The sequence below is a fragment of the Rhinolophus hipposideros genome (assembly GCF_964194185.1).
Source record: "Rhinolophus hipposideros genome assembly, chromosome: 3".
NCBI classification, from domain to species: Eukaryota; Metazoa; Chordata; class Mammalia; order Chiroptera; family Rhinolophidae; genus Rhinolophus; species Rhinolophus hipposideros.
Window position 1 is genome coordinate 46,324,904 of NC_138049.1, and position 17,671 is coordinate 46,342,574.

Here is a 17,671-nt window from a genome sequence, read left to right on the forward strand (position 1 = left end):
TCTTACACCACACACAAAAATTAACTCAAAATAGATTAAAGATTTAAATGTACAACCTGAGAGCATATAATTCCTAGAAGAAAACAGGGAAAACCTCTTGGAAATTGGTCTTGGCAATGATTTTATGAATATTATAGCAAAAGCATAAGCAACAAAACCAAAAATAAACAGATGGGATTTTATCAAACTAAAAACCTTCTGTGCAGCAAAAGAAATGATCAACAAAATGAAAAGGCAACCTATGGAATGGGAGATAATATTTGCAAATCACATGTCTGATAAAGAGTTATCCAAAATATATAAGGAACTCATACCACTTAATAGAAGAAAAATGAATAATCCAATTACAAAATGGGCAAAGGACTTGAATAGACGTTCTTCCAAAGAAGACATACAAATGGCTAACAGGAACATGAAAAGATGCTCAATATCACTAATCATCGTGGAGATGCAAATCAAAACCACTTCACACCTATTAGAATAGCTATTATCAACAAGATGAGAAAGAACAAGTGCTGGCAAACATGTGAAGAAAAGGGAATCCTGTACACTGCTGGTGGTAATGTAAACTGTGCACCAGTACAGAAGCCAGTATGAAGGTGCCTCAAAATATTAAAAACAGAACTATCATATGATGCAGCAATTCCAATTCTGGGTATTTCTCTGAAGAAAACGAAAACACTAACTTGAAAAGACATATTCACCACATGTTCATTGCAGCATTACTTACAATAGCCAGGATATGGAAACAACCTAAGTGTCCAGAGATGGATTTATGAATAAAGAAGATATGGTATATATGTAATGGCATATTTTTCTGCCATAAAAAGGTAGGAAACCTTGGCATTTGCAACAAAATGGATGGACCTTGACAGCATTATGCTAAGTGAAGTAAGTCAGAGAAAGATAAATCCCATATGATCTCATTAACACATGGAATCGAAAAACAAAACCAAAAAAAATCAATAGAATCAGAGAACAGATTGGTACTTACCAGAGGCAGGGGGTAGGAGATGGGGAAATGGGTAGAGGTGGCCAAAAGGTACAAACTTTCAGTTATAAAAGAAATAAGTTCTGGGTATGTAATGTACAGCATGGTGGCTAAAGTTAATAATATTGTATATTTGCAAGTTGCTAAGGGAGTAGGTTTTATAAGTTTTCATCAGTCATACACATACACACTATGTTAGGGGAGAGAGATGTTAGCTAACCTCACTGTGGAAATCATTTTGCAGTATATACACATATCAAGTCATTACGTTGTACACCTTAAATTTATACATTATAGGTCAATTATATCTCAATAAAGCTGGAAAAAATTAAATTTAAAGAATCATGATTGTATTTTAGCTTGTCCTACTAACATTAACGTATAAATTAACTAATAAGGACAGCAATAGTTTATCATTTGAAAAAATCCTGAGATACCTGCCAAAATCTCTGAGTTGTTACTACATCTAAAATTGAAAATAAACTATAGTGAAATACAACTTACAAATATTTATTATTTGTTTTGCCATTTGCTTCAATTTGTTAACCCTAGCATTTCTTCCTCTTTTTCCCTCACACTTAATTAGTGCATGACATTCCTAGAAGTGGTAATACTACTGAATATCAAATATTACTCATTTGTAATTTATTTGCTGCTTACTGTTACTAGGTATTGTGCAAAGGCCTGAGGATACAAAGGCAGATAAGCCCTGGCCTCAAGTAACTCATCGTCTTTCTTAGATTGGTTTTTGATTAAAACTACCACATGGTGCGTTCTATTTATCAAGAACTTTCAGTTCCCATAAAATTGAGAGGGATAGCATAAGGATGTTATAAAATATGACCAGTCCTTTAATTATGAAGACATAATGCGATTAATTTCCATGGTAGTATTCCTCAGATTTCTTCATGAGACCATAAAGAAAATGAATAATAGTAATATTACAATATTAAACATGAAGAATTACTGATATAACATTAAAGACTATTGAAGCCTATTGGTGAATTTTAAACAAATTAGGACTTCCATGTAACCAAAGGTGTATCTTAACTGAAAAGACTACTCGTGTTTGGTCAAAGAGAATGGCAATGAATATACCATACCTGGACACACATCTTCATTGTGCAAAGAAAAAAAAGGTTGTCAGGAAGCCATGGTGACACAGCACAGGCTCAATAAATGCACCATCTGCCCCCCATCATCCCACTCACCTTCCATACACAAAAATGATCAGAATTTGGTAAAGTAGCAAAATATCAAAAGGTTAAACAGTTTCAACAAAATGTGACTCTTGTGTGTAGAGCAATGAGTAATAGCCCTCGCGTGGCTATAGCCGATTTCCAAACCTGTTCCCACAGGATTAACCTGCTTGCTCATGACAGCGTTTAATAAGCTAAAAATACACTTGGAACTATAACAAATTCTTCCTATCAGTAATTAAAGGATTGTTTTCCCTGTGATCTGACCATGACTCTCCAAGAAATTTAAAGAGCAAGTTAAGAAATTTCACTTACTTGATTTTTAAATCAAGAGCAGAAAAAAAAACACTAAATTACTCACTATCTTTAACGTAAAACATCTTGAGCTCCAGACAAATCATCTTGGAAGTCTTATTACTGTCACAAATGAACCAGCTTAGTCCCCACATTTCATGTCATGCACTGCCAATTCCTGATGACCCACCACCCAATCTAGTCAACCAATCTAGAAAACTCTTGCTCTCACATGTTCCCCACACCCAATCCATTACCTACATGTGGCAGATGGAGCATTTATTTTTTTTTACCAAGCTCTACAGATTCTACATTTACAAAATAACCCCTTTCTTTATTTCAGCTGCCAATAGTACTCCAGTCACTTTGTCCTGATGTTTCCAACAGATATGTTGTTTATTTCATTGCCTCCAATCCACTCGCCATGCTATTTCCAGAAGTGAACTTTCTAAAACACAAATATAAGCCTGTCACTCCCCTGATTAAAGCAGACTTTTAGGATAAGGGTCACACTCTCTCACTTAGCATCTCCGTGTGATCCGTTCCTGTCTGTTATCTCTCGTATCCTCCTTGACTATCCCCTGGCATGAGGCACCGAATTGTGTATGGGTCTCCAAAGTGGTGTCTGGAGCCTCGGCCCTTTGTGTCGGAAGCCATAGAAATCCCCAGGCCTTGCCTAGGCAGAACTTCCTGGTCACAAAACCCAAAGCCCGCGCGCGCCAAACCCAGAGCCCGCGCGCGCCAAACCCAGAGCCCGCGCGCGCCAAACCCAGAGCCTGCCCATTTCCTTGTACCTCATATGGCATCGCCCTGTCCTAGCCTATCAGCCCGCGACAAGTACCTCGCCACCCTATGACATAGCATATCCCACCCCCATCTGACATAGCTATATATATAACCCGCCATCGTAATAAAATTTTGAGGCTTGATCAGATCCCTGTCTTGCCTCCATTCTTCGCGTCTCCTGTCTCCCTTTTTTTTTTCATCCTCAACAGGTTTCTTCCCCTCGTCCCACGTTGCATTGTCCTGCCGGTCGGGACATTTTGGCGCCCAACGTGGGGCCCGAGGTACGAAGATTCTATGAGGACACCTACTCTGGAAACCGCCGCGGCCCCCCCCCCTCCCTGAGCCTCCACGGGCTGGCTTCTTTCGAGCCCACGCAGTTTTCACTCGTGGGACAAGACTCGAGGGCCTCCCCGGCGCGAGTGTGGCTTGTTTCGAGCCCGTAAGGGACAAGACTCGACAGCCCCCTCAGCAGTAAAAAGGCTCGTTTGGAGTTCACGAGGTATTCACCCGTAAGAAAAGACTCCAAGTTTGCCCGACGTTGGAGTAGCCGCCCAGCGAAGGACGAGAGATTGGTGAGTAGGTGATTGACATGGGACAGGAGTTGAGTTCACATGAACTCTTCCTTAAGGGTATTAAGGAATCTCTCAAGATGCGGAGAGTTAAGGCTAGAAAAAAAGATTTACGTGAGTTTTTCAGTTTTGTCTCTGATATCTGCCCCTGGTTCTCCCAAGAAGGAACGATTGATCAAAAATATTGGAAGAGAGTTGGAGACTGTTTTAATGATTACTATCGGGTTTTTGGACCCAACAAGATCCCTGTATCGGCATTCTCATATTGGAATCTGATTAATGATATCCTAAAAATACATTCCTCAGACCCAGATGTTAGAGAGATCTTACAGACAGGGGAAACAGTCCTAAAAGAGAGTTCCCGCCCCCCTTCTGTCTGCCAATCTGTTTCAATAGACATGCCAGAGGAACCTAAAAAACAAGCTGATAATCAGGAAGCCTCTGCCTTAGAGAATCACCCATTAAAAGACCCCCCTAAAATCTACCCTTCCCTTTTGGCCTTTAATAATCAGGACCAGCTCTCCCCAAGAGACCAGATAGATTTAGAGGAACAAGCTGCCCGCTATAATAAAAAAGAAGATCCCTGGGGCCTCGCCGCGCCAACCTTGCGCGCCCCTTCACAAAAAATACATACCCCTCCCCCTTATGTCCCCCCTCAGGAACTCCCAACATTCTATAACCCAGTCTTAAACCCAAACCCACCCCTATTCCCTCAAGACACCCTAGTTCAAAACACCCCATCCTTAACCGATCCCATTAGGCAGGCAAAAATATCTTTAACCCAAGAAATTTCTTCTCTTAGAGAGACACTCCAACAAAAACGCGAACATATGCAACTCCTAAAGGAGCTGCATGCCCTTGAAAAAGAACTTAAAACCTTAATGCCTAACCAAAACCCTGAAAAACCTCAAAAAGGCCCAATACTTAATAAAAAGACCCTAATGACCTTTCCAGTTACCCGCAGCCAAAACCGTGGCCCACCCTCTCAAGAGGATACAATGGAAGAGACTGACAATGAACCCCCCGACTCTCATAATCCCCCCTCGGCCGATGAGGCCTCTGACACAGAAGACCCAGAAGATAACACTCCCAACTCCAATGATCCCACTGGCCAAAAATATCACCGGCTAGGCATCAAACATATTAAAGATTTAAAAGGTGCAGTAAGCTCTTATGGCCCGACAGCGCCCTACACCTTGGCAATTCTTGAAGGTCTCAGTGACCGTTGGCTCACACCCAATGATTGGTTTAAATTAGCTCGTGCCACCCTTTCTGGGGGGGACCACGTCCTCTGGCACACAGAGTTTAAAGAAAACTGCCGAGAGATAGCACAGCGCAATAGTGAAAATAGAACAACAAGATCATGGACTCGGGATAAATTACTAGGAGAAAAACCCTATCATACCAATGAAATCCAGGCAACTTTTCCCCCGGGGCTGTTAGCTCAAATTCAGAACGCTGGTCTCAAGGCGTGGCGCCGCCTACCTCCAAGAGGCTCCGCTACCACCTCCCTGGCAAAGATTCGTCAGGGCCCCGAGGAGCCATATTGTGAGTTTATCAGCAGACTCACCGACGCCGCCGAACGGTTGGTCGGAGAAGGCGAGAACGACAGCGCCTTTGTTAAACATTTAGCCTATGAAAATGCTAACCCCACTTGCCAGGCAACCATTCGCCCCCACCGTGGAGGCAACCTTGCTGACTACATTAAACTATGCTCAGGGGTTGGAGCCTCCCATACCTTGGGACTCGCTATCGGAGCCGCCCTCCGAGACTTTGCCTCAAACAAGCCTCCTAATCAACAATCTAGATTATGTTTCTCCTGTAAACAACCTGGACACTTTAGTCGAGATTGCCCAATAAAAAATAGAGGTCCACAACCCCAAAATTCATCACAGCCCCCACCGACACCCTCCAGACCAATGCCTTCCACCGTGTGCCCAAGATGTCGACGGGGCAAACATTGGGCCTCTGATTGTTATTCTAAAACAGATATTGAAGGTATCCCCCTTTCCAGGAAACCGGGAAACCCCAGTCGGGGCCAGCCCCTGGCCCCTCCATCGGGACACAACCTAGGGGCTGTCAGGTTTGTTCCCCAACAACCAAGTCCTCAGATCCTCCCAGCTCAAGTGTCGGTTCCCTCCACCGGGCTACCCCCGGAAGCGCAGGACTGGACCTCTGTGCCGCCGCCGACTCGATACTAACCCCAGACCAAGGGGTCCAACTCGTTCCCACCACCACGACGGGACCTATGCCCCCGGAAACATTTGGACTTATATTGGGACGGGGCAGCTCTTCCCTCGCCGGCCTGAATATAATCCCAGGAGTCATAGATAATGATTATACAGGACTCATACAACTCTTAGCCTCGGCCCCTCTGGGCCCTGTATCCATAGTAAAAGGCCAAAGGATAGCACAGCTTGTGCTTCTCCCATTAGACACCTCTAATAAACAATATCTGACACCAAAGAGACGGGAGTCCGCCTTCGGCTCCTCAGATGCCTATTGGATACAACAGGTCACTTTAGAGAGGCCACTTTTAACCCTGTACTTAGATGGAAAAAAAATTTCAAGGTTTAATAGACACGGGAGCGGACGCAACAGTCATCTCAGATAGATACTGGCCTTCAACATGGCCCTCTAAAGCCTCATATACCCATCTACAGGGCATAGGACAATCAGCCAATCCCAGACAAAGCTCTAAAATACTCTCATGGGAAGACGAAGAGGGCAATACTGGTAAGGTCCAGCCATATATTATTTCTGGAATTCCCATTAATCTGTGGGGCCGTGATATCCTATCACAACTCAAACTTATCATGTGCAGCCCCAACGAAATAGTTGCTCAACAGATGCTTAACCAAGGCTATCTCCCTGGACAGGGACTGGGAAAAGCTGGTCAAGGGATAAAAAATCCCCTCTCTATAAAGCCCAACCCTAACCGACAAGGATTAGGCAGTCAGGATTTTTCCTAGCGGCCATTGATCCTCCTGCACCCCATGCGGAGAAGATAAAATGGAAAGATAATTCCCCCGTTTGGGTGGACCAATGGCCACTACCTGAGGAAAAGTTGTCCGCAGCTTCTCGGTTAGTGCAGGAACAATTAGCGGCAGGACATATAGAACCAACTACTTCGCCATGGAATACACCCATTTTTGTTATTAAAAAGAAGTCTGGGTCTTGGCGCCTCCTTCAGGATCTCAGAGAAATTAATAAAACCATGTTCTCCATGGGAGCCCTCCAACCAGGCCTCCCTTCCCCGACAGCTATCCCAGCTAACTATCACAAGATTATTATAGACCTTAAAGATTGTTTCTTTACCATTCCTTTACACCCCCTGGACAGAGAGCGTTTCGCATTTAGCCTGCCTGTAACCAACTTCAAGGGTCCTACCCTTAATTTCCTACAACTTGACGCTCAGGGAAAATCGGCTGCCGATCGCTTCTGGCACCAAGAAACAAAAAATCAATATGCTACAGTTATGTGGAAAGATCCATTAACCTCCAAATGGAACGGCCCCGATCCAGTCCTCATTTGGGGACGTGGGTCAGCCTGCATTTATGATTCTCAGGAAGGCGGCGCGCGATGGCTGCCAGAGCGTCTCGTTAAGCCTGTCAACACCCCAAATCCAAATAACACATAAAGACTCCAGGGATATCTTCCCTGAGAAAATCTCTCTCTCTCTTTTCACAGGACATAAAGTTCTTCATGGAGTCCTTCACTTTGACACTCTTCACATTCCTCATCATCCCCGTTTACGGAGGGTTTGGGCCCCCCGTAAGCCGCGAGCAGCTATACAGACAGCTCTATGGCAACCCATGTGACTGCCCGGGAGGCACAGTGCCCAGTGGATACCTCCGTGCCCACACCGAGGAGCCAGCCCCACAAGGACAGGGAGGTATCTGCTTAGCTTTACAGGAACGCTGCTGCTTCTATGCTAACAAGTCTGGGATCGTCCGAGACAAGATCAAAAAACTACAAGAGGACCTAGTAAAAAGACGCAAAGAACTCTTCGAAAACCCACTCTGGACGGGTCTCAACGGACTTCTCCCCTACCTGCTCCCCACCCTTGGCCCCCTCCTATGCATCCTTCTCTTAATAGCCTTCGGGCCATGGGCTTTTAGGCGCATTACTGACCTCATTAAAAACCAAATCGATGCTGTTTTGGCCAAACCAATCCAAATCCATTATCAGCGGCTAGCAACAGGGGACGGCCTCGAAGAAGGCTATCTTGGCTTCCTCCCCACGGGGACGACATAATACTAAGGGTATGTCTACTCCCCCCACGAGTTGGGGAGGGGTATGGGCACCGAGGTGAGTGCAAAGCAAAGCATTTGCAAGGAAAGGGCTCGACTCACAACGGTCGGCTCCCTTTAACTTTCCTGAGAACATACCTGGTTTGCATAGAGGTTGGTATCAAAAAATCTCTACCTCTCCTCCACAAAAAATACCCAAAACCATCCAATAACGAGCTCTGCTCGTTGGAGGAACCAGGCCTCTGTTCCCTCACTCGGTCAAGGCCCACCTCCTTAAAACAAACAAAAAGGGAGGAGATGTCGGAAGCCATAGAAATCCCCAGGCCTTGCCTAGGCAGAACTTCCTGGTCACAAAACCCAAAGCCCGCGCGCGCCAAACCCAGAGCCCGCGCGCGCCAAACCCAGAGCCTGCCCATTTCCTTGTACCTCATATGGCATCGCCCTGTCCTAGCCTATCAGCCCGCGACAAGTACCTCGCCACCCTATGACATAGCATATCCCACCCCCATCTGACATAGCTATATATATAACCCGCCATCGTAATAAAATTTTGAGGCTTGATCAGATCCCTGTCTTGCCTCCATTCTTCGCGTCTCCTGTCTCCCCCTTTTTTTTCATCCTCAACAGGTTTCTTCCCCTCGTCCCACGTTGCATTGTCCTGCCGGTCGGGACACCTTTGCCCTCCTTGCCTTTTTAAGCAGATAACTCCATCTTTCCCTTAGAATTTACCCCAAGTGTTAAGTCTGCCCAGGAATCTGCTTGATTTGGATTCTCCCTGTACTCCTACGACCTCCGCTGCTAAACCTTCGCACCTCGCCAGCCCTGGAATAACTGACTCTCCCCGCAGCGTAAACCCTCAGGCTCGGGGACTACGTCTCATTCCACTCTGCATTGTGAGCACCTAGCCTGGCACACAGTGAGGAGCATTCAGTAAATATCTGTCATTGAATGCCTTTAATGTCTCACCAGTAAGGTAAGTACACCTTACCTTAGAGATCTACGTTCCCGAAAAACAATAAATAGCCCGTTAAGTGGGTACATAACACCTCACGTGAACTGTGAAAGCTCCCATAAAGGGTATGCTCTGCAGTGATCAAAATGAAACAGGCAATACACTAAATTAAAAAAATACATCCAAGTCATTTTAGATACCTTAAATTAATAACATAAGTACCTACAATTAAATTTATATTTATTATTCCTTACATGCTAGAAACCTTTCAGGGTAGTCCTCCCTGAACGTTTCAACACCTTCACCCTGTTTCTTTGAACTTACGTTGTTTAACATGGTACGCAGATGCCATTTTAGATAATATTCAGACAAAGAGGCATGCACTTTATCTATCTAATGGCTTTTTCATTTTGACTTTCAGTTGTAGCTTCCGTGCGTGCTCATCCCAGCTCTCAATTCATTGTAAGTAATGAGCGTGTATTCCCCAAGGTCTGCATTTCTTTTTCCCACTATGGACACACCACAGAAACCTCTCTCATCTCTTCCTGACCCCTTTTCTTCCTGACCTATCTTCTCTTTTTCTAATTAATCCCAACAGGAATCACTCACACATACTTTCATTCAATCAACAAATATTTATTCAGTGTCCAGATTCCAGGAACAGAGCTAAGTTTTTTAATTCGTGTGAATCCAGAAAAGGTTCATTCACATAAATCCAACCTGTGACTGTTCCCCACAGTAAGAAATGTACTTTGCATGGCAAACCAGCACATACATGCTGTATTTATGCATAGAAACAAAACTTCATGAAATAAGACTTAATCGTATACTGCGGGCAAGCACTGCAACTTTCTGTTGGTTTCAGTTCCGTTTTATTTCCTTTCACTGTGTGGGAGGGAGCCTACAACATAAATTTCATGACCCACTAGTAAATCAAGAATTACAGTCTGAAAAGCACTGTCCTAGAATACATAAAGGAAGGAAACTTCTATTTTGGAGAGATTCCTGTATTAAAACAAAACAACAACAAAAAAACAACTGAAAATACCATGGAAGGAATGGAGAAAGGATGGCGAGGGAGAAAGAGGGAAAGAAAAAGAAGTAAAATAAATGGGGGTGGTGGGTGGGGAATGAAACAGAACAAGCTAATTTAGAAATAAAAAAGATATATAGGGAAAGCCAGAGAGGGTTGAAGAAAAAGAGAGCGAAGTAAAGGCCAGAATGAAAGAGGAAGAAAGGCTGTTGAGGTAATTTCTGGGGTGATGGAAGAGGTCAGAGCCTCGTTTCCTGGGGCTGAGGAACTGTCACCTATCATCTCCTGCCTATGGAAGGAATTAGCTGATTAATCATTGATCCTGGCCTCCCAACTGCTCTAATCCTTAAGTCTTTGAAGACTATCTGCGGTGTTTGGGAAAGATAAGAAGAATTACCCATTGAGGAGGAAATTATTTAGCCTTCAGCACAGAGCCCAGAGCATTATCTACAGAGGACTAGATGCAATCAACTAGAGGGGTGTGGGACCCCAGAGAGTGACTTGTATATAGAAAGCACATTATTGAAAATGTTATCGTGAAAAGCAAACAAAGTTGAGTTAGTCATGGCCATTGTGTCACACTCATCAGTGTGACAAGGTGTGCTAATTCTGTGTAAGAACACACTCTCATCTGTGAAACGCTTCCCCTGACGAAGCCCATACCCAGGGGCATTCACTCTAAGGTCAATACATGATTCTTATTATGAGATGCACTCAGGGAATAATTTCAACCTTATGGTCCTGTAACAGTTAACATACTTATTTACCTTATATTACATTTCAGCTCATTCTGCACTGTTAAAATCCTAAGACAGTATTTATCCAAACCCTACGTGTTATATTTTGAACCATTTCTTAGAGGTAATTTCTAAATGAGTGAGACATATTCCTGGAAGAGGTGAGCTACAGAAGAGCAGGCACTAATGATGTGTGTCCTTGTTCTTTTTAACCTACACTGATTGGCCTTTGTTGCTCTGTTAAAAACTCCCAGAGAACTGGTTGGAGTGTAAAATGAGAACAGGTTGGTCTTGAATGAATGCAGTGAATCACTGCCAGGCCGTAAGCACAGCACCCCACCCACCCGGGCACAGCAAGTCCTCCCACTTGGGTCCTTCTCACTCTACGTTTGGTCACAGATGCAAGTGGAAGCAGGACAGAGGGAAAAAAGGCTCAAAACTTGGTGTGCTTACTTTGTTTCTTCTATCAGAAGGCAGTTCGGGAACATCAAAAAGGAAACCAGGAGGGGGCAGAGGGCTTATGAGCAGGAAACAGAATAGGGGAAAAACTAAAAGAAAAGTTCAAGGATGGGGTGAGGGGAGAAGGAGTCACTGGGAGGATGGCGGAAAACCAGGGCGGGCGGGTGAGGTGAGCCTCTAGGGAAGCTCAGGCAGCCTCATACACCCTCTGACAGTAATGAGAGGGTCTGGGGGGCGAGGTGCAGTCCATTTCAACAAGTATTTCCTGAGCACTCAGTCTCAGGTACTGTTTTGGGGGCAGCAGGGAACACCAAACACAGGCTGCCCTCTGGGAACTTATCACCTGCTAGGACAGCAATAACCCTAAGTGGCAGCAGCACCTTTCTGAGGCTGGCTGAACACTGTTCTGAGGCTGGCCGAACAATGTCTGCACCTTGGCGGGAGTCAAGCAAAGCATGCTTGCCCAGGAAGCACGTCTACATTAGGGACGATGCGCTGGGTACGGGACAAGAACAGAGGTGTATGATGGGGGTGCCAAGAGGATGTAGACACATGGTAAGAGATGTTAACACTTTGGTCAGCGTTGCTCAAGCAGTAGTCTGCCATAATTAGAAGTGTCCGGACGCTGATGGTGACCACTTTGAGCACCTCTTGTAATTGCAGAAGTCAAACATGACTTGTATTCATCTTTTGTTATCAGCATATATTAATACCGTTTTTTCCCTTAAAGTGTGCATACAATTTTTTTGGCACCCTCTGTATTTTCTTTGAATATTAACAAAATTAAAGCTCAAGAGAGCAGAGAGAGTATGTCTGCACGTAAAGGTGTCTACAAATCCAGATCATGTCAGAGAACCAAAGGGAGGGCTATTAACACTAATGACAAAGTATTTCTGCCACTGTGGTTACAAAAGCAGCTGGTCACACGAGGCATTTACAGTTTAGTGGTGGAGATCCAGCCTGTCGGGGTTTGAATCTGGGTTCCTTCACTCATTAGCTGTTTGACTTTGGGCAAATTACGTATCTCTCTGTGCTTCAGTTTCTCATGTGCAAAATAAAGGTGATAGCAAGATCTACTTCATAGGGTTATTGTGAGAATGGAGTTAATGCAGGTTAAGCACAGTGCTTACCCAGTGTTTGCTCTGTAAGTGTTGGCTGTTATTTCTCCCTAATCACCACCCATCCACTTAGGAAGTGGTATGAGTCAAAGGGAGGGGTCACACGCAAACAAAGTACAGCTTTGAGTGGGCTTTGACAGCTTTGACAGTGCAGACCCTGACCAGTTTTGGTTTCACACATCCATTTCTGATAAATGTCTTGCAAGAAGACCTTGGGTGAAAATGTCCAGCTCCCCCATCTATTAGGTTGGTGCAAAAATAATTGCAAAAGCCGCAATTGCTTTTGCACCAACCTAATAGGTTTCTGTACTTCCGTTGTTGTATTTACCTCATATTTAGAAAAGGAATATGGTTTGCCTCATAATTTCAAGAAAAATTGGGTAGATTATGAATTATCCAGAGAAGAGTAGCTACGTATGTATATAAACTTAAAATAAACTAATTACCCTTTTAAAATCTACTAGAACCTAAAACATAACAAGATGAGAATCTTGATAATCTCATACAAATCTAACTTCTCTTGGTTTTGGCATAGCTTTGGCAATCTAAAAATGAATAGTTGACATTTTAAGAACTTACAGAGTGGTTTCAATTTAAAGTGCACAACCATGTACAAACACAGACATACACACCCTAAAACAATAACACTCTTGGGCAGTTGCCATGACAACATAACGCAGAGCCTACCAGGCTCTTTGTTATCCTTCTGAAGATGCTGTTCAAAAACACACTCAACTTAGACTCTGCACTAATTAATCGGAAAAGGTTAAAAAAAATTCTAGATCCACATGGTTTTCATATGTCCTAGAGCTCAGGAAAGCAAATACTAAATATTTTAAGAAAACAATTTAAAAGTAATAACTGCAAGATCAATTATGCATCCAAGTAGTCTCAATGTCAAAGGAAACAGGGGAAAAGGTTTTCTTTTAGTTTGTATGCTACATTCATGTCATCTTCTTCTCCTCAGTTGTGCCATACTCCATTAATGGAATAATCCATTTGTATAATACAATTTGGTTAACAGAGTCTCTTATTTTACTAACACATTTAAATACTTTCCTTCTTTGGCCACATCTATTTCAATTCATTGAGGAGCCCATACTTCCATATGCTAATAAGACATAAGGGAATAAAACTGTCTCTAATAGGAGTTTGTATGTGAGTTTTTTTTAAAAAAAGGAAAAACAGGAAAAAATACTGATGGGGAGAGAACAAAGGGATAAATAGCCATTTTGAAGGCTGTGATAAAATATGGTAGAGCTATGATTCAGGATATGAACGTAGTTCTGTTTAAGAATTGACTAAACAGCCATTTAACTTTATAGCAAGTTAAGAACTGGTGAGGGTACATAGCTAAAAGAGACACGCCCATCCCTGCCCTCGAAGGGCTTGTATTAAACTTGAGGGGCCTGTGTGCAGGGTCAGAGCTGTTTTGTCATCCCACCTCTACACAGTGGAGAGCAGAGTTCATGGCAAGAAGCCTCCATCAACTCCAATCCTAATCCAAAGGATGCATTTCAAGTACCGTCAAGGCTCCCAATCTCTTCCCCATCCCTTTGCTCCCCAGTTTTCCTTGGATAGGGTACTAGGAGGAGATGCTATGGTGCTTACACTAATGTGTTGAGAAGATTTTTTTTTTTTTTTTTTAGAAAGTCTTCAAAAAAAGCACTATGAATGGAATGAATACGAAGATTTTTTTTTTTTTTTAAGGTCTAATCTAGTACTTACAATTTTGTAACTCCGTCTGGGCACCTGGAACAGAGCTGCTGGCTGCTCTTGTCTTGTTGATGTTGACTCTGACCCAGCTGGACAAACCTATACATTACAATGGATAAGAAGTAAGCTGAAGAAGAGACTACTTACAATAAGTTCAGTAGATCACACAAAATGGAATGAGCTTTCAAATGACAATACAGTAGCACCTCAGTTTTTGAACGTGTCCGTTGACGAACATTTCGGTTTATGAACGCTGTAAATTTTATGGATCTATGGTATCATTAGATAGTAAAATTCGTGCTAAATTTGCAGTTTTAGGGTTGATTTTAAAGGTCTGGAATGGATTAATCCATTTTGCATTACTTTCTATTGGGAAACCGTGCCTTGGTTTTCAAACATTTCAGAAGTTGAACGATCTTCCGGAATGGATTATGTTCAAAAACCAAGGTATCACAGTAGTATGCTTATTTCGGAAAAGCACACAAGTACTCTATGTAACAAAAGACTTTACTTACAAATGGTTGTCTGACTTTAGAGTGGGTTTGTTAGTCCTAAAGAAGGAGAGATTCTGCAGAACCATGGACATAAGAATGAAGCGAAACGTGTACTTCATTGTATTTCTATCTACTTAAATGCGATACAGAACTGAGCCAAAACGTTCCTAAAGCCAAACAGATGATCTTTCAGGACCTCCCATATCTAAGGGTGACTGTGGCAGGAAACATGGGGAAACATTTGTGGTGAGACACGTGACAGGGACAGGGCAGAATTGGGCTAGGGATCCATCTCCTAAAGTAGGGACACCGCTGAGAACCCAGGAAATGGACTCAGTTTCCTTAGGACCAGAAGAATCCCCAAGTAGACTCCTCTCACTCCTAAGAGTACTCTCAACAAGGTGGAGGGGACTGAGGAGACCATCTGCTGAGCACCACTGTATACCAGCCCTTCTTAGAGAAGACTGGAACAACACTAACCTAGGCTTAAAGCTAAGAGCCAAAGGATATCGCCCAGACCACTCCGCCGGGTCAGAGGATATCTCAGATGGGCCCAGCTATTTCTCAAGCGCAGATCTGTCTAAAGGTGGCCTGTGCTACGTGCGTTCATCTTCACCTCAGGGTTGTAGCTTGTAGTTTTGTTCTAATGTGCCCCTGGGAGGTTACAGGGCAGGATTAAAGGGCTAATTCCCTTTCCACTTTTCTGCTATTTAAAATGTTTTCTTTTGATGACTATGGATATTTTTATAAATTTATTTTTTAATTAGCTTTTTTAAGATCAAACAAAGTGCTGTAGAACTACCAATTCTTAAATCATTACAGTGCTACTGAAAGCTTTTAAAGAGCTTACTTTTACGCAACTTTTTATCTTTATCAAGTGAACATTTTTGATGCATTTTTTGAAAAGAATGTCATGTAATATCTAATATTTGTACAGAACTTTAAACTTACCAAATCATGTACACAATCAGTGTCAGAATTAAAAAAAAAAAGATTTGGTGGGTGTCTGAGGCTTTGCGGAAGTATGTAGAAAAGTTCTGGGTCTGGTCAAGATAGCAAACCAAAGCTATCAGAAAGGATGAGGGCAAAGGAAGGTACAGGGAATAGGGCTCAGCAATTAGAACAAAACCATAAAACCAAGAAATCCTCAGGAGTTTGATGGTGGTTGAGCGTCAATGTAGGAAAACAGGCAGGAGAGCAGGAAGCGGCGAGACAGGCCACAGAAGCCAACTCGAGCTGCATCACTTCCCTGCACCTTTTGTTCTATGGTAGCCCACGTGGGAACTGTGACAGGCTAGCCAGGACAAGGCACCTTCGTTACAAGCACAAAGTTTGGGGGTACCAGCCAAGTGGGTACAGAACTGCAGTGGGAGAGGGCACCTCACAATTTAGGGCAGAACTACATGGGCTCTTGCCCTGCCCTTGAAGCTCTCTCCTCGGATCAGAGGAGGCACTAAGAGAGCCTTGGGCGCAGCGGGGGCAAAAGGGGATGCCAGTCAGTCCCTGATCAGTCTTGGCCACCCCGTGGCACAGCTACCCAGCCCCCAGATCCTGACGGAGGGAGGCTTCCTCTGCCCACAGCAAGGCCCGTGACAGGTCTCAGAGAAGGGAGATGCCCCTACTGCCCAGAGGGGCAGTCTGCCCATAGGAAGGGGCTACTCGCAGAGAGAGGAAGAGATCGCCTGGATCCCAGTCTGCATGATAAGCAGGGGCAGCTGATATTACTAAGAGAATAAAGAGGAAGGTACAGTCTAAGATCACAGCACACCTAAGAAGCACAGGCTAGGTCTCCTGGGTAAGTCACTGCACGGCTCTTTCTGTGCTCTCAGCACATAAAAAGGGATAATAATATCTTTTCAGTCTATTACAGAGCTGTCTGAAAAAACAACTAAAACACGGTAAAGTGTTATACACATCAAAGAAGGAGGTGTTGTTCTTCAGAATATCCAAACCAGAATCTTATTGCAGGACATGGATTCCTTTCAGTCCTGTGGTAACCCCTTCCCCACAGGCCTGCCCTTGTGCGCTTCTTAGATTGTTTCCCAGGGATGTTGTGGCTGAACAAGGCTGTATCTTACTTCTCGAGAAGGTAGAAGTAGAAGTGGGCCTGAGGGGCAGCCTGAGCTATTATACAAAGGGTCCAGGTGAAAGTCATGCCTGAAGTAAGAGGTATGTTTTGCTTAATTAAGATGAGCCAGAATGTCAGTGCTTGACATGTACATTCACGCTCTCTGCGATAAGCAAAGTCATATTATTCAGTCACGAACCCCAGATAACTCGGGCTGCCAGACCGTGCTGCTTACAAAGACCCACTTCAACTAATGAAGAGTTTTTAGCTGCACTGCTGTGACTGCACATCTGTTTGTCCAGGCGGGTGCGGCCGAGTTCTGAATGACTAAACTGGCTTCTCCTAAGACAGTGATGTAATCACACCAGTGCTTCTGCAGTCGGGTATGCTGTGCATTTTTGTATTTTGCATATGAAGCGGGAGATCTTACTAGTTTGAAGTAAAAAGCTAACAATGTCCAGTTCGATGAATTCTGCAAATGAAATACTCTCCTTAGAAAAGAATGGAAGATCAGTGCTCCTTTGTATGATAGAGTTTACCTAAGCCAAACTTACATGAATGAAGTGGGATGGTGTTCACATACAGTAATTAAGTCTGCTCAGTGCATATTCTAGGCCGAGGGGGTGTTTCCAGTGGTCTCGTCAGGTTCTTGAGGATTTCTAAGTAAGGGATTCTTTTGAGAATCTGATAACTATGAATCTTCTCAGATATACAAAATTATGTATATTAGTAATTTCAGGGAATGCCTTTTGGCGGGTCCTGTCCGTTCAGCTAGGTCTACCTAATAAAGGTAGGTAGCATTCTGAATTGGCTTCCTTTTTCCTGCTCAGCCACCACTCCCACCAGCGGCCCAGAAATAAAGCGAATGTAAGGTCCTCAATTGTGAATATCCCAGGTTCAATAATGCAGAAACATATCTGTACTTCAGTCTGCAGCTTATATGTGCGCAGTGAAAACACATGTACGTAGCACTGCTTTTTATCACTGAGGGGCGCTGAGATA

General features: G+C 43.6%; 1 protein-coding gene across 1 annotated transcript in view; it reads right to left on the reverse strand.

Moving 5' to 3' along the window:
* The window catches only part of FIG4 (FIG4 phosphoinositide 5-phosphatase), a 109,038-nt gene that overhangs the window by 24,623 nt on the left and 66,744 nt on the right, over positions 1-17,671 (reverse strand). The window contains exon 22 of the mRNA XM_081036901.1: positions 14,120-14,206. Within this exon, the coding sequence (XP_080893027.1) occupies positions 14,120-14,206 (87 nt within the window). The remainder of the gene's footprint in view (positions 1-14,119; positions 14,207-17,671) is intronic.